General features: G+C 38.7%; 2 protein-coding genes across 2 annotated transcripts; one reads left to right on the plus strand and one right to left on the minus strand.

The window, feature by feature from the left end:
* Positions 1 to 387: 387 nt before the first annotated feature.
* On the minus strand, positions 388 to 3488 carry LOC146488974 (transcription initiation factor TFIID subunit 10-like). The gene is made up of 4 exons (XM_085115302.1): positions 3241 to 3488; positions 1557 to 1621; positions 1171 to 1282; positions 388 to 563 (listed from the first exon to the last, which is right to left on the minus strand). The coding sequence occupies exons 1-4, from the start codon at positions 3454 to 3456 to the stop codon at positions 474 to 476; spliced, it is 483 nt and encodes a 160-aa protein (XP_084971428.1). The 5' UTR covers positions 3457 to 3488; the 3' UTR covers positions 388 to 473.
* Positions 3489 to 3542: 54 nt separating this feature from the next.
* LOC146488975 (uncharacterized) lies at positions 3543 to 22387 on the plus strand. The gene is made up of 9 exons (XM_085115284.1): positions 3543 to 4515; positions 4996 to 5179; positions 5719 to 5794; positions 6394 to 6500; positions 7549 to 7683; positions 14308 to 15004; positions 19152 to 19576; positions 19934 to 20010; positions 20741 to 22387. The coding sequence occupies exons 1-9, from the start codon at positions 4031 to 4033 to the stop codon at positions 20949 to 20951; spliced, it is 2397 nt and encodes a 798-aa protein (XP_084971410.1). The 5' UTR covers positions 3543 to 4030; the 3' UTR covers positions 20952 to 22387.
* The last annotated feature ends 68 nt before the right edge of the window (positions 22388 to 22455 follow it).

The following is a 22455-nucleotide window of genomic DNA, read 5'->3' on the forward strand; positions in this document are numbered from 1 at the left end:
GAGAGGACGACTGGCAGCCTCCTTCAAATACGTGACCTAAATTTATTATTCAGCGCTCGCCCATGAAAAACGCCTGCACTGCAGGCTATAAGCTCTCAAGCATAAATTTTAACAAAGGGACCACTCGTTGCCTAGTGAGAACATGAAAATATTATGATAGATGGTACTTTTAATAATTAAATATACATCAATTATTAATGTGCGTGACTGTGTAGATGGGAAAGTGGTTTCCTTCCTCCTATGTATTGCATAGACAAAAAAGAAACATGCAAGCTTCTGTGACAAGTAGCTTTTGCCTTTATATGCATGTTTCCCTCAACTCAACCTCCCTGTGAAACTAAAATGTTTACCACTTAAGGAATATTTTTTTTACTGAAAACAGACAGCTTATGTACAAACTGTAATACACTTTATTATTATTTTTTTTTACAAATTTTTCACAAAGAATACTATTTACATTTGCTTTAATTTCATTAAACAAAGTAAGGAGGCTTTCTGACAGTTATTCCATATTCACTGAGTGCAGGGGTCAAGTCCTCCATGGTCAGCGTATAGCGCTTGTCCTGCAAAATACCAATATCATATGCATGAGCAGAGCTAAAGAATAAACCATTTCTGAGTTGCTTTGAACCTCATTATGAAAGAGAGCTAAGTGCAAAGTTTTTGTTACAAAAATTATTTTTCATTCATATGCAAACAAAACTAATTTTCATATGAAAAGTTTTGCACTTAGCCTCGCTTTAATAGTGAGGTTCACAGCAACTCGGAAATGGCCTATTCTTACTATGTTTTTCAAGATCAAAGGTAAGGCTACTGGGTATTGACTGATGGACCATGCTCTGTACTAAGAAAAATTTTAAAAGCTTAAAATTTTGGTGGAAATGTCATAGTTTCTTCTGTGTCTTTTGCTACTTGGCTCCTCATATATTTATCTTTAAAACCAAAGACTACATCAGTCTGTGTCGACAAGGATTTCATTAAGATTTTGAATAGGCAGGTGACTGATTAGCGCACTTGAGGAGGATAGTAATCTTAGATACATTCTCTTACGGGGAAAAGTTGTTTGAGATGTCAGACACAGCCAGGCAAACTTGTCAGTTTACAGATGGTCAGTTTGCAAGGTGTCTGGCCATTAATGAAACTCCTACACCTATTACAGGTGTGACTTACTTTGCCAGATTTTCGGGAACTTTGCCCCGAACCTCTCATCTTACAGTGCTGAAGGGCATCATTAGCAATGTCAGATACAAACTTTTGAGCAGCAAGGGAAATCATTCTCACCCTACAGGAAAACAGAAATATACTCATCATCAACAACACACCATTCTTCTATTGACTGGGTCAATACTGTCCTATGTTATTGTTAAGTACATCAACCAGTTATATATATATATGTGAAGTCCTTATAGGGCGTACCCCCTCCCCCAGGCTTTAAACTGGTTTGTTGGTTACACTAAATTACATGTATAGTCTAAATTGGTCAAAAATGTATGTACAAAAATATTTCATTCAAGCTATAACAATTCTCAATTTGTAGCTAAGAATCTGAAACATACACTCTTGGATCTGAAGAGTCAAATCCTGAACGGTTTAAATAATATGCTGTCACTGCGTCTGGTATCTGCAGAAATGAAAATAGTTTTCAGTAAAAGGAAATTAATAAATAGAGTTAACTTTCTGTTGGGTGACAGAATTACTTGTTTCCCACATAAACTAGAAATGTCAAATGTTTCAGAAGTTTTAAAATCCCAGCTAGTAAGCTGCTGACCAAGCATAGATGAAGTTAGACATTAAACATGGCCGTCACAAAAACAACCCAAGTTAGTGCTTAGAGTGGATACCAAAAACCTGAGCAAAACCCAGCACCTTCAGACTTTAAACCCTAATCACAGTCTCCAAATAAACGTAATGCTGAAATCCCATATTTTCAGTGTGGCACAGGGCTTTTGGTTACATTCTTGGCATGATTTCTGCACAACCCCAAACAATAATTATGTATACATTTTGTGACTCACAATCTATTCATGCGCTTCATTTTTGGAAGAGGGTTAGTATGACAGTGTTGCATGCATAATGAATTACAGTTAATTCACATCACACATGACCGGTATTCTTGAAATTTGAACGGAGTTTTGAAATTTACAGTCAGTTTTAAACATCGCCAACAAGATTTCAGAGTTCCCGTAGAAATTTCCCCAGTTTGTTGATGGTATAATACTATAAAGCTATGAATTTTTCTCTACATTACAGCATTAAGTATTAATTTTCAAGAATAACAGTTGTTTCCCAAGTATTTTGAATCTTTTTTTTTTTCTGTTAATGCATCTTTTTCGGAAAGATTTCCAGGGAAATGTTCAACATTCCATTCACATGTCGGACATTACAAAGAGAAATTTGAATGTTCACTTCATTCTTGGAAATACTGGTCACGCGTGACGTGAATTGATTGTATGTATGAGGCTGTGCAGAAATCCTTTCTCAAGCTCTAAGAGGAAATTACCCCCACCCCATTTTTCCTGTTACACAGTGTGTTCCAACACATGTAAATCAGCTAGAACAGGTGGCCGTCTATTTTGTGTTTGCTTCAACTTCCTTTTTGATGAAATACTGGATAAGGGAACCCAGTTTACAAGAATAACACCACTCATGCCAACTCTCCCGGATTATCCGGGAGTCTCCCGGATACGGAACGAATCTCCCGGTCTCCCGTACGGGTGACTAAACCTCCCGGATAAACGCGACTTGGCGTTTTATTTGCATAATAGGCTAGTATTTCAACTCAAATGTTCCATAAATTTAATAAATAATGTGTCATGGCTACATTTGCATACCTGTTTTACCCAATCCGCCACAAACTTTGACGGAAACCAAAGAAAATACGCTTTTTTTCATCATTGCAATATAAACGACTTTCTGATTGGATAAACGTTCAACCAATTAAAGAGCAGGACAAAAAAAGCTCTAGTGTTGTGCGAATTTTGTGCCAACAAGGTGGGGGGGGGGGGGTAAGAGCATCAATTTTGCTTAGGGGGGAGGGTAAGGTTAATAACGGGGGGGGGGGGGGTGCTCAGAAGAAAAAATCTCCAGATTTCAGATCTTCAGAGGTTGGCATCTCTGTAACACACATTTAAAAACTAATTGGAATCAATGATTTATGTCTAGAAAAAAACGAAATATATTAAATCAAGAGCAAGGAAATAATGAAAGCAATGAAACGAGGGCAAAGATCAAATTATTCACCGTTGGTGTATAGTCTTCAAGCTGTGTTAAAAATTCTGCCAGTGAAGCTCCAGCATTTCTAACTTTAGTATCCACGTGAGACGCAGTTGCTGTGCTTGTGTTAGAAGTCGTAGATTGAGTTGTTTGTGACTGGCTATTGGGAACGCTTGTAGTAGTATTAGGCTTGCTTTGAACAGAATTGGAAACAGAAGCTGTTGTTTGTGAACCGTCCGCCATGTTTGTTGGTTGCAACTGTTCTAAGCATGCGCGCTCGTTCTACCGCAGATCGCTGCATTATGTATGTAAATCTATGCAAATTCAAACAAACATGGTGGACAGCTGAGGGCGGAATTTTCAAAGTTCTTGTCAATTCTCAGTTTTGACATCTTTCTATGATGGAGAATTCGACTTGTTTGACCAGTACAGGAAAAAATTGTTCCTTTGGCCTCAACTGTGGGTTGCAATTTTGTAGCATCAGGTGGATGGAACCGAAAGAAAGAACGAAAAACTTGACAAGAACGACTTGGAAGTTGGAACGCGACTCGTGGAATATCGAGGATGAATATCTATGGGTTCCGTTTCTAGACCAATATGCAGCTGCATACAAACTTACGTCAATCAATTATTTACAGTGTTTTGGTTTTTCAATAGATCACATACGCGTAGGACTGTAGGTAACTAACGTGTAGCGAGGTAAGATGTTTCAAGAAACGCACGAACAATGAAATAATTTTCGTTCCCTTCTCTGCGCTCCTTTTCCAAAGGTTTTGGATTTCAGACAGGCTTAGGTCGTGCTAAAACACACATATAAATGGTTGAAGCAGAGCGAGCGCTTATTGCAGCAAAAGAAGGCGATCTCCAAACTTTAAGATCACTGCGTCGTTCAGCCCCTTTCGCAGCAGATGGTTTTGGAGCGACGGCTCTCCATTATGCAGCAAGGACAGGACAAATGGATTGCGTCAAATGGCTGGTAGAAACCGTCGGAATTTCTTCGAATGTACGAGGAAGAAGTGGAGCTACACCCCTGCACGATGCTGCCGCACAAGGGCAACTAGACTGCGTGAAATATTTTCTTGGGAACGGTGCAGTTGATGTGGAGACGAGAGATTTATCAGGCCACACTGCACTGCATCTAGCTGCAAGATTTGGCAGATTTGAAACTGTCAAGTGGTTGATTGAGACAGGAAACAGTAACGCCAGAGCCAAGTCAAGGAATCGTATGACTCCGGTACATTTTTCTGCTTCTGGAGGCCATCTGACCTGCCTTGAATTGTTGGTTTTTAAAGCTGGATACAGGTACCTAAAAACATATATTAATTTTATTATTATATTTCCATTTTATACAACACTGCATCAACTTTTGTCTTTTATCCATTACAGTCCCAAAGAGGTTCAAGGCTCCATTTAACTAGCCACAATCAGCATTTTTGTCTGGTCTCCAAATGGATCATTGTATATGAAGTCTTTGGGTTCCATGCATATATTACCATAAACTTTATTTTTACCCAAATTTATCCTCCTCCCCCCCCCCCCCCCCAGCCCCCTCCAACTCCCTTTGGGATCCTGACCTACAGTACCTATTGTATCATGGGTGAATGGCCTCTAATGAATTGTATGCCTACTGCTACAATACAGGGAAACTTTCTTAAAAGTAGAGATTTATATGTTGGCATAAAAGGTAACTGCGAGTTGTCATTATATTCTCTCTTCTTTCTTTAAATACTGGTACTTCATTTCATTTGACTGTAGCAAATCCTCTTGACTGTATCTCTGTAGTTCTGTGAATGATGTTGCTACAGATGGAACCACTCCATTGTACCTTGCGGCACAAGATGGTAATTTAGACTGTCTTAAGTACTTGCACAGTGTTGGCAGCAAGTGTGATGCTAGAGCCAGAGATGGAATGCTGCCAATACATGGTGCTGCTCAAAATGGCCATCTGGACTGCATAGGATATCTGGTGAGGAACAGATCACTTATAATTCATTAATATTAAGAATAAACTATTCTGACTTGTGCAATAGTCTTAAATTCTTGAACTTACTCCCTTTCTATGGTAACTGGCAGGTTTTTGAAAACAGCTGGCTTTCACCTGTTAGGCATTCTTCCCACTTGTTTCTTGGAATTTTTTGACATTGACGTACATGCAGCTAGGGATAAGTCAAGCTGAATTGCACAAAAATGTCAGTGGTTTTATATATTATGTCATAATATTTTAATAATCTTGGCCAAGTATAATTTCCGGTAGATCCCAACCTATATTGAGTTCAGACAATCAATCAATCAATCAATCAATCAATCAATCAATCAATCAATCAATCAATCAATCAATCCATCCATCCATCCATCCATCCATCCATCCATCCATCGATCGATCGATCGATCAATCAATCAATCAATCAATCAATCGATCAATCAATGTTGAATATTATTATTTCACATTTAACATTCACACTTTTAATTAATTTATTAATTTTTATAATTGAAATTTACATTCAGATTGAGAGTGGCCAGGCCAATTTGGATGAGAGAGACACAACAGGTGCCACACCTGCGCATTATGCAGCAGCACAGGGTTTGTGCAATATGCAATATTAATTTAATTTTGTGTTTGAGTGTACATTGTGTGCAGTATAAAGAATACAACTGCCAATGTGTAGGAAGAAACAGAAACACCCATAGAGTGTCTTAAAATTGTGATTTTGAGTGACATTGAGGAATTTTTACCACAATGGCGTGGTGAAGGAACAAAGCAATTAATAAATTTGTTATGGACTTATTAGAAGTTTTTTTCCAAAGTACTGTGAACAGTCCCTCTTATTTTGTTGAATCATTTAAGCAAAGAGAATCTCGGAGGGGACAAAACTACTCTGGATGCAGGGGTAGGGGCCAGTATTCAAGGTTCTCAAGTCATACTTGGGAACAGGTAATTTTTCATCACCTGTATACAACACCATCCCTGTAGCTTTGACTTTAACCACTAAACCTCATGTGAAGGATCAAAAGAATTTTGCGTGATTTCTCCACCTACATGTATTCTTGGGCCAATGGCAGAGCTAGATTTTTTTAAATTACCTTTGATGTGCCTAAGCTTCTGTTCTCATCATAGGAGGAACACAAAGAATTCATTTTTCATTGAATTTGAGAGGAACTTTCATTTGTGTTTCACTATAGGACATGTGAGTGTTTTGAAATGGCTAAATGCCAAAGGTGATATTTCATCCATTGACAAGCTTGGGGGATCACCTCTTCATGATGCAGCAGAACAGGGACAATTTGAGGTTTGTTGATCAGAAAGATGTTTACCGGTATTTCTTTCTTCTTCCCTTATAGAGACAATTATGGGGTAATACCCAACCCCTCCTCCCCCATCCCACCCCTGCCTCCTTTTTAAGGTTGCTGGAAATTTGGAGGGGAAGCGGGGGGGGGGGGGGGGGAGGGGGGTCTCTAAAACCAAACTGAAAGCTTTTAAAGGCAAATTATCATAAACTCAAGGTAAATAAAATTGGAATTTCTAGGGGAATATGGAGTGGTGTGAAAACCAAATACCTTTCTTGCAAGGGGTATGGAGCGACAATGCTAGAATGATTGTTTGGGTGTTAAAAGAGGTTTCTTGTCATATATTTTAGTCTGGTGAAAGCATTGATGTTACATTATGTTAGGCTACAAGTTACATTATGTTGTACATTACATGACATGACATGACATAACATAACATAACATAACATAACATAACATAACATAACATAACATAACAAAACAAAACAAAATGATATATCATATCATATCATATCATATCATATCATATCATAACATAACATAACATAACATAACATAACATAACATAACATAACATAACATGACATAACATAGCATGACATATCACGACATGACATGACATGACATGACATAACATAACAATATTAATATTCTATTCAGGAAATCAACTAATCAATAAAACACTAACTGAAAGAGGAAATTGTGAGGTTAACCGGCTATATATAACCCTGTAAAATTTCAACTTCCAGTCTACAAAATATAGCATATCGTACTCGCTGCTGTGGTATTTTCATCTTCCATCCCACCCTTAAATTTTCTTCTAGAGTATGAATTCCCCTTCCTTGATACCTTTTAATTTGAGACCCACTCCATTTCTGGGCTTTTGTTATCCTGTCGGATGTTTGGTCTGTTATTGTAGTAGACAAGATATGAAATGCTGTAATAAACCTGAAAATAATAGAATGAATTACAGGCTTGTAGCAGCCCAATTCCTGTGTGGCACATAGTTTCAAGGAACCAAAGTTTTTCAAAACTGAATGTTATGCTCAGTGTATTAGGTACCTGGTTGAAAATGCTGACTTGGATGTGAATCAGACAGACGTGGAAGGCCTGACACCATTAGCCTTGGCTGTGAAGAGTGGACACAGAAGATGCATAGATTACCTCAAGATTGCCACCTCAAAGGTATGTGTTGTTTTATATTCTCTAGGCAAGTTTGTTATGAAGCTTAAATTCACTCATCTGATAGCTGCATCAATAATTAATGTCAGTGGAGATCTGGACCTAAATTTAATGTGCCATTAAAGCTTGGCACAATGACTCATCAAATGTTCTGAATTCGGCAGATGCAGCAATTCTCTAAGTTGCATGCACTTTTAAGAGTGTGCTAGTCTAATTGAGTTCTGGATTTGCTCAGACAAAGGGCTAACGCTTGAAACGTCAGTACTTGAATCTCTTTCGTTACGGAGGCCAAATGACCTTATCAACTCTGTTGATAAACCGAATGTTAACTGAGTTCTAGTCTGGTTAATTACTTAGCTTGGGAAAATACATCCCATTCCTTTTTTTTTTTTGGGGGGGGGGGGCAGAGTTGGGGGATGGGCCCTCTATATGACAATAATATCCCCAGAGTGGGGATGGTGGTGAATATTTACTGAGCTGCAGAGCAACAAGCTCTATATCTATCACTATTCAGATGAACCGATACTGAGGTGAATAATTATAAATAATTATTTTAGTATAATTTATGCCATTAACCAATGGATCTATAGCCAATCATAAACCACTTTATTTTGACAAATAATGGAAGAAAATGTGCGCATTCATTACATTACACTCGTTTCACAGCTATCATTACCATGGTACTTAAACTGAAAACAATATAACAGACCAACAAAAAGAACACTGTCTATAAACAAACTTAATAATAAACCAACAGAATAGACCAGCAAGAATTAGACTAAGTCATGTTTAAAACACAAGCAGCAGTGTTTTATCGGGATTTAAAACCACGAGGCGCAGCCTTGTGGTTTTAGACCCGATAAAACAAGTGCCAGAGTTTTTTGAACGGCTTCAAAAACATTCCTGGAAAAGCATGTGTCAAGAGAGTTCATAACAATGATGCTTTTGTGAACGTTGGAAATTAACATACGAAAAAAACATTAACACTGCATACTAATAAGGAGGAGGTTTTATCGGGTTTTAAAACTGCCGCACATGATGCTTTATCGACCATTTGATAGGTCAATGGGCTTATGAATTATTAATGAGTTTTTGAACTCAGTATTACAAACCCAACAGAATTAATACATACATGTAGAATAACAAAAGGCAGAGTGGCAGTAGACTGATATGAAAATTGAACAGTAAAGCAGCAGAATACCTATTAATTACATTGGTCAGCCATTTGACATACATATGAGGTAACCAGGTCATTCTGCGTAGTATTGACTTGTTTGCCTAAACATTAAATATCATATAATTATTACAGACAAGCCTACATGTATATTTAATATATTATATTATATACACATAGGCTCATCTGTAATGATTACAGCCGTTAAATGTTTGTCAGGCAATTGACCAAACAAGCCTAAAACTATAAACCATTAACAATATGCACTTAATGTATGGTCCCTAGGGAAACAATTAGTTTTGTTTTCCCTCTAGCCCTGATGTAACTAGTTTCCTGAGGGACCGTTCATTAAAGTGCTTTGTTTTATATATATATTTAGACTTTCCCTTCAACAATCACAGCAAAACAAACAAACAAACAAACAACTGAGAGGGCAACAACTGTGGAATTGTATCCCGGTCGGGATACATTTGTATTTGATCAGGCGCATGTGACCAAGAATCAACCAATCACAGTACTTGTTTTGTTGAGTGAAAGTCTAGGTATATAACAACAGGTATTATTACCTGACAAATGTTGGAATGAAATTATAACCCAGCAAAAATAAGATTAACAACAAATTTAAACAAACAGGATTTTTGGACTGACAATAAACTAACAACAGTGACCAAGATTAACAATAGAGCAACAACAAATGACAACGTCACATCAGACTAATTATGAATAATGAGATTTTGATTCTTCACGGTGAAAACATCCTGACTCAATTTTATCAGAGAGTTGTCACCATTAAAGAGCAAGGAACTTGTCACTTTAAATACATGTAACAATTTGGATGACATCTGCACAGTTCGTGGAATCTACAGTGACTGACAATGCAACTGTCACCTGGACAATCACAAGAAATGAATCATTCATCATCATTTAATGATTCTTCATTTTGTGTTATAATTTACACAACTGATCTTTATTTTCCAGAACTTTTGTTATGTTTTCAATTGTGTTCCGTTGACAATCAACAGGCAACAAAGCCACATCACAAATCAACAGCAAAACAACAGTAGCTGCTGTTTAATAGCAAGAGACAACAAAGTTAAGTTTTTCTTTGTTCTGCACATGCACTTGTAACACAGAGCTGGAACATTTGAAGAGGCTCAAGTGAAAGAATCTCTCTTTTCATTTATACTGTTATATTTAAATAAAAAAATAACCTTGAATAAACAGAGAGCTGTGGGTCTCTTAGCTTCATTTTTTTTCCTCACCACTTTAACTTCCTCTTAAATATTAAACTTCCATTTAAGGCATATCAAAATGTGGAATTTCACTTTCGGTGGGATACAATACCATGTGAGATCAGAGACTGGGGAAAGTATAGTTGTGACGCCTATACAGGATCATTGCTTCCGCAATGCCTGTATCCCTCAGCTGTTTCATTGTTTAACAATCCCAGTTGTAATTTCGTCCACACAGTTTTCATCCTCCCACACATGAAAAACAACTTAGAAACAGAGAAACTGTGAATTTAGTGATCCTGTATTGATATCACAGCCCTACTATCTCCAGTCTCCAATCTTGCATGGTATTCAATTGCATCCCAAATAGACTGTTCACAGTCCCCCTATTTTCCCGTGGGATTCTCGAAACCGGTACGGTTCGATGGAGCTGCCGCCATCTTGGTAGTTTAGACACTCTCCCCAGATCGCGCTCGCTTTTACAAACCAAGATGGCGGCGGTTCCATAGAAGCGTACCGGTCTCGAGAATCCCACGAAAAAATAGGGGGACTGTGAACAGTCTACATCCCAAACGGAAGAGAAATTTCACGTTTTTTTATGTCTCAAACTTAACAGGGATAATATTTTTCAATACATGAAGATTTGATCAAGCAAATAAGAAAAAATAAAATACACTTTAAACTGATTTGGGTATAGAGTATGATCAATCTAAAAATTTTTGATATTGAATAATTAAAGATATTGTGTATTAGTTTGCAATAATGTTTGACCAATGAATTTTAATTGTATCATTTTGATATTGTTCGAAAAAGCTTGTAATAAAAATAATTTTACTTTCATTAAAATGTGTAATTTGCCATTTTGAAAGTGTATGAGCCAGGGTGTTTTCAATGTAAATAAAAGCTATTTAAAGTAATGCATGGAAGTTTTAATCATTTATTGTCATTGTAATGTTCTTAATTTATTTTATGTTTTTATGTTTTATTTTTTATGCGAAAAATCCTCACGTTTGCGGACTAAGGTGAATCTAAATCTCATTCCCGTAAGTTTTAGCAATGGTGATATAATCAATCTGCTTGCACAATGCAATCTGTTTAAAACACAAAGCTACACTTTTACAAGGGAGTAATTGCTCTTCTATTAATCTTAACTAAAAATATAATATTAGTAACCAATAATAATCACAGATTAGGGAGTGCCATATACCCGTCCCAAGATCCATTTATTCATTCAACGTTGTCCCATACAATCTCAACTCCAAGCTGTGTTAAGCCCTGGTCAAACGGTGATGATTGTTGATGATTGTTGGAACGCGTGCTCTCGTTTGACCACCAACTATCACGCGCAATCATCGACAATCACGCAGTTTGAGCGTGTTAAAATTCTTCATGATTGCTGATAATAGTTTTCCTTGTTTGACCACCCGCATGATTGTTGAGGATAGTTTTTCGGTCAGCTGTTTCGAGATTGAGATTAATATTTTGCTTTTGTCACTCTATGCTGTTTCTTAATTATCTTTTTGGTGAGCTCACTAAACTATCAAACTATCATCAACAATCATGCGGGTGATCAAACGAGGAAAACTATCATCAACAATCATGAAGAATTTGAACACGCTCAAACTGCGTGATTGTCGATGATTACGCGTGATAGTTGGTGGTCAAACGAGAGCACGCGTTCCAACAATCATCAACAATCATCACCGTTTGACCAGGGCTTTAGGAGTGCGTTCTTTTTACATCGAATGCAATTATAATAAACTTAAGGTCAATGGGAAAATCCACAGACTGAATTGGAATTTAGAAATGGTGGTTTTGACGAGGGAGGAAAGCAGAGAACCTGGAGAAAACCCCTTAGAATGAGAATCAACAATGAGCTCAACCCACATGACATCAACTCAGGGAGTCTGCCATACTGCTGGGAGGCAAGAGCTCAAGCTAATGCACCACCTCTCTTCCCTAATAGTATTTAGGCCTATAAGCACTTAAAAATAACTAAATAAGATAGACATAATAAGTAGACGTTTGTATGCGTTTAGTATGGCTTGTACATTAGCGGTCAGAGAGTTGATTTATCATTATAGCTTGAGATTTATCATTATAGCTTGAGGCCAAAAATCTGCAAACTTGTTAGAAATATTTTGAAGTTGAAACGTGTTTGAAGAAATCTTTTGGCAATATCGTCTCCAAAAGAAACTCTTAGGTCGTTATAAACCCTGGCTGTTACCAAACTCAGTGTCAGCATGTGGTCGGTTTGGCGTGATTCTTTGAAAAGCTTCTGAGCGTATTAGACCACAACTGTGTATAACAGCTATAGAAAGTCGATGGGATTCACCAAATGCTGGGATAAGGTGATAATCGTGAAGTTTTTCACATAACGTGTCGATAAAAGATTGATGGTTCCATCTTTGTGTGCAGTACTGGTTTTGTCTGTCTAGCCTGGTGTTTTAATGTACACCATCAAAAGCTCGGAAAACTTTGACTGAAAACCCCTACAGAGGGAAATAGTAATACTTTACATTTCTTTTTTAAATGCTTATATTTTGTTTAATATTGCATGTGCATGAGGCTGACTTTTTCTATTTCAGAAACTTCCCCAAACTTGAGCCGAGCAGGACTTGAAATGATTCTTAAATTTGTTAGTGTCATAAAAAGTTTTATCAGAGTGGTTTTCAATTGAGTGTCGTAAAACTAAAGATGACCAATCACAGTCGACGTAGAAAAACAATGAACCAATCAGAACTGGAAACAAATTCATGTAACCGGCGCCAAGCGCGGGAAAACGGGTGCGAGCACGTTACGATTGGTTTTGGTTTTCTTCTCATTGGTTGAAAAAGTGGCGCGCGTTTTGCCAACCAATCACAGAGCGTAGTAAAGCAAAACCCAAGTAAAGGCAAATTGCCGACGATACTCAATTAAAAACTGCTCTAATGCAAATACTTATTTGCAATCAATTCTCAATGGCACCGTAATAGAATATTGCAAGACAGCACCTTCGAAATTGATGTCAACTAACATGTTCCTTAATAATTCAGCATCACGCCATTTTACAAATTTCACTTTGAAAACGAAATGTCGGTTTTAAGTAGTAAGAGGGGTCGGTATAGTCTGATTGCTTTATTTTGATCACGTGATCGAAATAGGGCTCTCTCATTGGTTACGGATTATATCGACCCTCTTTTACTTCTGTTTTATGCGGGGATTACAACCAGTAGTATTGACTGTCTCACTTCCACGCCTAACCATTCTTAGAAAAGCTACCGAATAGGACTTTCATGTAGTGCTCTGTGGGAGATTGGCCAAACTTTAGATCTGCTGAGCTGGTTCTGACTTTCCAGTCTGACTGAAATCCTACCTTGTGACCATTTAACTACTGAGCAATACTTTCCTGTGGTGCTGTTTATTATGCTGTACAAGGTGGTTCTAACTTTTGAGTCTGTGCATGAAAGCCTAAAGTGTGACCATTCAAATGAAAGCTACTGAACAGTACTTCCCTATGGTGCTGTTTATTATGCTGTACAAGGTGGTTCTAACTTTTTAGTCTGTGGATGAAATCCTAAAGTGTGACCATTCAAATGAAAGCTACTGAACAGTACTTCCCTTTGGTGTTGCTTATTATGCTGTACAAGATGGTTCTAACTTTTTAGTCTGTGGATGAAAGCCTAAAGTATGACCATTCAAATGAAAGCTACTGAACAGTACTTTCCTGTGGTGCTGTTTATTATGCTGTACAAGATGGTTCTAACTTTTTAGTCTGTGAATGAAAGCCTAAAGTGTGACCATTCAAATGAAAGCTACTGAACAGTACTTCCCTTTGGTGTTGTTTATTATGCTGTATAAGGTGGTTCTAACATTTAAGTCTGCAAATGAAATCCTTTAGTGTTACCATTCAAATGAACGCCACTGAGCTGTACGTTCCTATGGTACTGTTTATTATACTATGCACTGTGGCTTTTTAATGAAATCCTACACCTGAGGTATTCTTTGCCGTTAAAATGAAAGCTACAAAGTGCTTCTTTTCTTCGCACATGGTACAGCTTGTACATTGTTTTTCGCAAGTGAAATTCTATTGAGACCAATTGTGAGGTTTGCTCTGCATTCTGGTAGACCAAATTAAAATGAGACCTTTGTTCAAAAATTCTAAATAGCAGCAAAAACTACTTACACCGGCAGAGTTGTCACAATACCACTCAACCTCGTGTTTCCTTTCTCATTCTGCAGCAAGCCAAAGTACAAAAAAGACAAATGAAAATCGAGAAACAGCATGTCGAAGAAGATAGCAACAAGCCGACAAAAGCAAACATTACGATACAAGGAAAGAACTATCAGGCTTCCGAGAACTTTCCTACAAAAAACAGTTCCTCAGCACAGAGAACATCTTCTGACCGAACATCATCCCACCATACTGTGGCTAACAACGATGATGACAGGAGCAAAAACGCTGACAAAGACGGAGAGGTCAAGGTGCAAGCAAAGCGGTTCTTTCCTTCGTTTTCAGTTATAAAAGAACGTTCCGTAGCACTTGGAGAATCGTCCGAGCAAACTTGGAAACAGCGCGCTGCAGCTAACAACAATAACAACAGCAGCATCATCAGCATCTTTGACCACAAGAACAAGAACAACACCAGCAAAGACAACAACAACAGCTGGAATACCAAGCACAGTGGCAACAGCAACGCCTACAATGACAAGAAACGAGAACCAATCCAGGAGATTGCAGATGTAGCTAGTTCCTTCTCCTTAGAAGCTTCACCAAATCTTCAAACTGCAGAGTCGTCACTACACACCACGCAACTGGTAGATTCAAACATCCCTTCTTCTCCCGAGCCGGTCAAACCCTTGAGAGAAAGACAGCTACAGCCTCTGCCACATTTTGGTCACGTGATACCTCCACCGCTGGAGTTTTCTGAAAATTCAGGTGAGAGAAAATTTAAAGTTCTTAAAAGATTTCTTTTTTATTTTTTGATTGATTTGTTTATTTATTAATTTTATTTCACGACACACGTTACCAAAAAAACAAAACAACATATGAGCGGAAGAAAATATATTACAGTTTGAGGAAGCCTTAGGAGAAACCATAGGGCTTATAGAATAAGGCCTCTTCATTGCAGCACTGTTACATATAATGTTTAAAGACTGTGAGACGGTTGATACATTACAGTTGAGACAATCATAAAACGACTATCATCCTTCTTGGCAACAAAGCTGCTGTTAAGTGATGGTAGCTGAAATGAAATTGTCGAGTGAGAAATTAATAAATACGGTGTTTTTTCAAAATTATGCTGTCTTGTTGTGAAAACTGTGGAGTGTGTTAATTTATGTGCACCTTAACTGGGTGGGGGGGGGGGGGGCTGCACTGTTTGCAGCGTCTCACGTTATTGGTGGAGAGGACAAAAGAACGAACAACAAAACAATGCGCCAAGAAACAAAAAACAATGGAGCTGCAAGTTATCTGGGTCCAGAACAGATGCAGGTGTAGTGTAACTTGGACATGCGAGTCTTTGGTAACAATACTCTATCCCAATATTCATGAAAAGATTGATCAATCAGAATTAATCTGTCAAACAATTATTCTCTTGCTAGCTAGTATTGCGACGGTGTGAGCTTCATTCTACAAAAAAATAGTTGAAACTAAAAGGAGCCTTGAAAATGGGTTGTCATACTGGGCCGGTTACCATGACACAGTAGTGAACTTTCGTACTGGTGTTAAGAATCACGATCTGGTGCAGCTCGCAAAGATAGCGGCGTACAATTCGTATTGATAACAAATTTTGGACCAGTATCTTGAAAACGAGTGCAGAGGCACAAAAGGTAAACGGGATGAGCTCATACCAGTCTGAAAATTGCACGTACTGGTATCTTGTAAAAACACTCCCTTAACGGAAAATTCAACAGTGACTTCAAACTCTATGCCTCTCAGCTATAACTAACCAAACTGTCTTTTTTTCTCTTTCGATTGACAAGTTTGTACACGACTGTAATAGCATGCCTGGAAATCGTATTACACGTTATTTGTATCTGGCCAAACATAAAAAAAAGCAGTGGTTTACTAAAAAGTGCATTGTACATGTGAGTACAGATGGAAAACAGACGCATAAAAGCTAATCGATGAAAGCTATGACTACACCAATTCCACGAACAACAAGAACTACAGTGAACAGCTGCAGAAACTACACAAACTTGACGAACCACAAAACTATATGAACTTCACGAACTTGTCTTTGGTTGGTGACAAACAGCTACAAACCAACTGCTTTGTTCCTTTGTACATAACTGGAACAGCATGCCTGGGAATTTTTTCGGACGTCATTTGTACCTGACTAGATATAAAGAATTCCAGTGGACTAGTGTAATGCGGTGTGCATGTGGGAGTAGATGGAAAACAGACATATGAAAAAAGTGAATACCTCAAAGCTGCGACTACACCAACTCCACGAACGACAGGAACTAGCAGAATTTGCAGGAACTATACACAAACTTGACGAACTTCGGAAACTACAGTGACTATACAGTACAATTGCATTTTATCTAGGAGTTAAATGCTTGTTACATTGCGAATCAAACATGATCCTAGAATTATGTCACAAGACAGCCAGTTAGACAGTTGTCTGTTGTTCACAGACCTTCGATTTTCTCATAAAGTCGTCGAATGCGTGAGCAAAATGACAGCCGAGTGGAGTTGGAGTCAGAGTCAACGCGAGGGAGTGGGGGTGTTGTTTGAAGGAGAAAATTAATACTAAGGAAGTAATTAAAGGCTGTGCACAGACAAATCAGACACTCGGTAAATAAACTGTAATCCATACTGGCAATTATCCGTAGTTGGCTTGTGTGCATGCGCATGTTATTTTTTTTTTCTTTCGGATGGGAAATTTAGTTGCCCGTCTGACTTGACCTGCCATCAGGTTCAATCCACCGTTATGAAAAAGATGCCGACTGGTACATTTACTCATAATTCTTAGCGTACGAAAACCCTTAAAACTCTTATAAAAACGCATTGAAAAGTTCTAAAAACTTCAAACCTAGCGTTGACAATGTTGTTAATACAGGAACGAATTTCGCAAAAAAATATGGCTTTCGTTAGGTTCCCCAAGGTATTGTGGTAATATGAACAGCCTCCATCTTTTTCCGCAGGGTTGATTTTAGCAGTGCTCTTATTTCCTCTTACGTGGTTTTACGTTCCCGGGAATGGTTTATCAAGCAAAAGCTGATCGCAGGTTACCATCAAAAGGTCTTAGCGAATGGCTTCAAAAGTTGAACGTAGTGTAGATTCCATTCTTATCTGTACCCCGAATTGTACGGTGCCTACTAATGCAGGGGTATTTTTGCGCGTTTTATGACTGCCGGAACAGAAGATCTTGGGAAAGGCACCGTTCTTAATGTGTTCAGGCGTAACCAAAATCCTGGCCAAATTGATCAAAACACAGGCCGCGTTTGGGACGGTTTTAGTCATCATGATGACTTTACTACCCCCTCCCCCCTTCTGAAAATGTTGATGAACAAAGAGGGATCAATGCGTGTGATATCTACAAATGCAAATGCTCAACATTGCACAGGGGCGGGGGTGGGGGCGGGTAGATGGGTTAATTTTAATGGGCGACTTACAGCAAAGATGTTAATGCTGTTACGGCAAAGTTAAGTGGAAAAAAATTACTTCAAGAAGAGCCAAGTGTGGATTGTGGCAGCATTGTTTAATTATGAGTTGATAATTGGTTAATAATGAGTTTAGACTGAAACGATTCTCATATCATTCCTTTTTTTGTTTAATCATTCCAAGCAATCCTTTGTTTTTCTTTGTTTTTTCTGCATTTCCGTTTCTTGTTTCTTTTCCCCTAGATTTTTCAAGAAGTTCTATCGTTGCTGAAATTCAACTGGCTCATGTCTGGATTAGAATTTAATTTGGTCGTAAAATTTTCTGAAAAATCTGCTGTCACTGGATGGAAGAAATGACTTTGTTTGTTAGTATACAGCCCAAGCTTAGCTCTGTAAATGCTGAGAATTGTCGAGTGCTGCAACTTAATAAATAGACCTGAAGTAATTTTCAGCGGTAGTGACTTTTGCAGCGTTGCACACATTTTATGTAGCCTGCGTAGCTGGTTTAAATTGATACGCGACGAAGAAAAATTCGTAAGCAATAAATGGAGCATTGTAGAGAAGAAACTAAAGTAAACCATTGTGTCAGAGAAAGCGGTTTCTCTCTCCTCCGCCTAATTTTCTCTCGGCTTGTCGCTCGTCGATTTTTGGCCGTCGGGTATCGCCTCAAACCGCCACTGAGCTGTGCAAGCGCTAGCTAATTTTTAAATTTGAACATTTTCCTTTACAGTTAGAAGTGAAAGAGTTTTATGCCATGTTATCGCTCCTAGTCGTGAACGATCCTAGCTTTCCTGACCTACTCCTAGAGATGAGACCACAAAAAAGAAATGTGGACTTTTGATTTCTTCTTTTAGTTCACAAAGGCGCACAGTTTCAGTTGACAAGAATAAAAAGAAGTTGTCAGCTAGGCAGCATTAGCTTGATGTACAACCAAATTCTTGAACTACACGTAAACACGGATCACGAGATCTCCCCCCCCCCCCCGCCCCCCTCTCTACAAAAAATATGAATAGTGTACATTGCGTTGCGCACATATAGTTAAGATTTAAATGTGTATTGTTAAACATCCTGACCTCTTCTCAATTAATATTCCTCAATTGAAGTGAGTTTTATTTCCCATGCCACGTTTTTACCAGGCCTCCTATAAGTGGGCTCGAATTCAAGCCGTTTATTCTGGGGAATTAAAAAAAAAATTACATTTTTCGATTGGCTGCCCCGAGGCAGAAATCTTGCGGTAATAAGATTCCACTTCCCCAACATCTCTCCTGGTGACCAACCGCTGACTACGAGATTGGTTTCACAACAGTCCACTTTTGGTTTTCAGTGCCCTCAAACTTGTATTTATCAAAGCGCAAATTTACTGGATTTTCGTTGAAAAAAATGCCGTTGGGTTTAGAACATGGACAGAAGGGTAATAAAAGGTACTAGGTTGGCTGAACTATAAACAAGAATTTTGTATTTCCTGTTTTCATTAGATTCGCCAACAAACAAAGATGAAGACTTGCAGCCACAAAAAGAGAATGTCGAGATCATGGATGAAGGAGATGGCAGTGAGTTTACACACCTTAGTGGACTCTTTGAACCTCTTAGACTTAATCACAAACAAGTGAGATATCAACACACTGATAGCTTGAGCGTGATCGTGCCAATTCAGTCGTTGGAAGACAAAAGCGACTCTTGGCAAATGAGCGAGAATTATCAAGATGGCGAGACGAAATTCATTGGCTCAGAAGACGAGCCGTGTAATACGAGTCATGTGACCAGCAGTGGAAGTCGTCTTCGAAGAGTTGACAAATCAGTGAGCGAGGAATTTGCAAGTGACCTGCCGCCATGGAAACGACAGATCTTACTTAACCGTAAGCTCAAGGAGAAAGCGCGGGAAAAGGCAGAGCGCGAAAAGGTAGCTGACCAAGACTTCTCCCAGAAATTTCACCAGAAAAACATTCTAGTTCTGGTGTTTTGGGCCCATTCACACCAACCTCGTCTCCAGGGTCTCTCCTCTTCACTCTCTCGCTCCCTGGGGACCCTGGGAACGAGGTGTCATTCACACGTAAATCTGAGAACTCTCAGAGGGGCCAAGTGCGGTTATTGTATGTTTTTTTTTTTATAGCATGCGATAGACTGGACTTACCTTACTGCTCTCATTGTACACCAACGACCTGTGTCTTCAATGGACAGACGCGAACAAAAACCTACATTCCTTTTGTAGCTCTTTTTGATTCAAGTTCTTTTGTTGTGTTTTTTCTAAAATTTGCAGAAAGAAATCGAAGAGAGAAAGTGGATCGGTGTTGCCCAATGGAAAATTCCTTTACTGGCTAAACGAGAAGAAGAGAAGTTAGTAAAACTTCATGGTGTAACTATATATAAATTACGGCATACACCATAGATGTTCTCCTGTTCGCCACATCATCAGCGGGCTGCCGACCGCTGAGGACCTCGCTCCCAAGGTCCTCTCTCTTCCTCCCGGAAAGGACCGTGGGGACGTGTAGAGTAGAGTAGAGTAGAGTGTCTCAATGGGGTTAACGGTTAGTCGCAAAATGACCAAAACTTTTAGTCATATGGCGTAAAAAATGGACAATTTTAATTGTTAGTCGTAAAAAAAGTTAATCGTAAAAATTTGCTATCCACAATTTGTATTTAGAGATTGTCAAGATCACTTATGAGGAGTCTTTTGGTGTCTTGTCTAGTTGCTGGTGTACCCTATTTCAGCCTTTTTAATCCGGGAAAGGTCGTTAGAGACCTACAGACCTTAAAATTGTGTTTTGCAACAATGGAAACTAATTTGAACTTTCAGTAAAGCAACTGACTTTTTTCAGATGTCCATTAACCCTAAGGGAGACAAAATAGTAACCGTTAGCCGTAGAAAAGCCAATATATTAGCCGTCAACCGTAAATGCCACCACCTCACTGAGACCCTCTCAGTACTGAATGGCTTAATCTCGGATACCGAAGCTTGCAAGATAGACTTGCATACATCAACTATAGCAAACAGCCGAGACTTTATTTTATCAACCCCTGTATAATCTCATAAATCTACTTCCGTTTTCTTTCTTTCCTTGTTTAGATTAAAAGAGGAGCAACGTTGGGTTGGCATGCCTGAATGGAAGAAACATCTCCTGAGTAGGAGAGGGACGGGGCAGATTTATCGCGACTATCATTCGATTGACTCTGGGAATTTCCTCAGGCGCACAAGGTCAGCGGAACCACATAACACGGCCCAGTCTACAGAGTTCGATTATGTTACTCGGCCAAGAGGAATCTCTTCGTTAAATTAGAGACTCTGTACTCAAACACGAGACTTTTAAGGCATATTAATTTGTTAATTGTCGATCTTTTGTGGTTTGGGTTTTTTTCGAGAATTAAACTTTCTGTAGTACGGTACGGCATGTGTCTAACAAGCTAACCCATTGAAAAATAAACCACTTGCTAGGTTGACCTCAGATATGAAGGTTGCCTTAAATTAAACAAGAAACTCCGCCCTGAGTTGTCTCTGCTCACTGAAAAGTAATGACCCCTAATGCAATATCACATTTTTGCGACAAATATAATAGTGTAAGAAACGAAAGAAAAAAAACTGACAAGGGACATGAATGAAACGCTTCTTTCCCTACGATGTCTTCGGGCGACTTGTCAGCCTTAATATCAAAATGGATGAAAAAGAGAGAAAAATACAGCCGACAGCGGTACCTCTGGACACTTTGCCGGAGCGTTGTACCATGACGATGCACCACGAGATTTCGGCCCGCGGTTCGCTTATGCCAGCTGGAGATAGTTCCGCGCTGCTTTCCGATACCTTGTCCCCGACAAAACAGTGAGGGAGAGAGAAGTCGGCCCCCAGACCATATGAGACAGATCCCTTTCGTTGGCACCTCAGTTCCACCTTACTGACTTAAACTGAGATTCAGCCATGTATATATATGACAATGTAGTCATTTTGCCTTCCATGTGGTACGTTTTGAGGTTTGAGCATGCGTACGGGCTAAAACGATATAATGACAGAAGGATGACATAGGTACCGCTAGTCTTGGACTCCTTTTACCTTATTTGATTCTAATCTTGCAATTTTTATTGCCGTTTTTCATCTTCCATCTCCATCTCCAAAAGATACGGGGGTTTTTACAGACCACAGCGTCATTATTTTCCAGGTTAACGCTTTTATAAAAGCCCCACCAAAAACTCTGAGATTTGTCTAGGATTATGCAAAAGACGACTTTAAGGGTCTCCGTACGGCTCTGTCAGCAATTAACCTCTCTTCAATCATAGCCAATGACGATATAAATACTGGCTGGCATCAATGTAAAGACACGTTTCTTGTAGCGGTCTCTGACTATCTACAGACCAAGACTAGAGGCTTAAGGGACGGAATCCCATACCTTGGATGTCTGGTGTCATACTGTTAATTTGATCAAGTCCGCTTGTGGGCCACCGTAGTTCTGAAACATCAAGGCAGATAAATGAATACCAATAGCTTGTCAGGGCTTTTCAACTTTTTCATCTGAAACATCAATCGCGTTGCTGATATTTTCGTTGTTTATGAAGAAACAATGCGATTTCTCTGAGATACTTTTATGATCCATAAGTATTAAATTTAACGTTCTGGAAAATATCGATAACTGTGAGACCTATGATTTTGTTCTGTGTATGTGTAGTCTATATTTTGCTCCTTTGTTAACAAAAGTTTATAGATCCGTTCCCTAGCTCCTAGTACGATTGTTCTGGTCCCGTACGTCTTAAACAGACTTAACACTAAGGATAGAAATGGGGTTTTGCGGCGACGAT

The sequence above is a fragment of the Pavona decussata genome, unplaced genomic scaffold, assembly GCF_977016875.1.
Source record: "Pavona decussata unplaced genomic scaffold, jaPavDecu1.1 SCAFFOLD_8, whole genome shotgun sequence".
In the NCBI taxonomy this organism is placed as follows: Eukaryota; Metazoa; Cnidaria; class Anthozoa; order Scleractinia; family Agariciidae; genus Pavona; species Pavona decussata.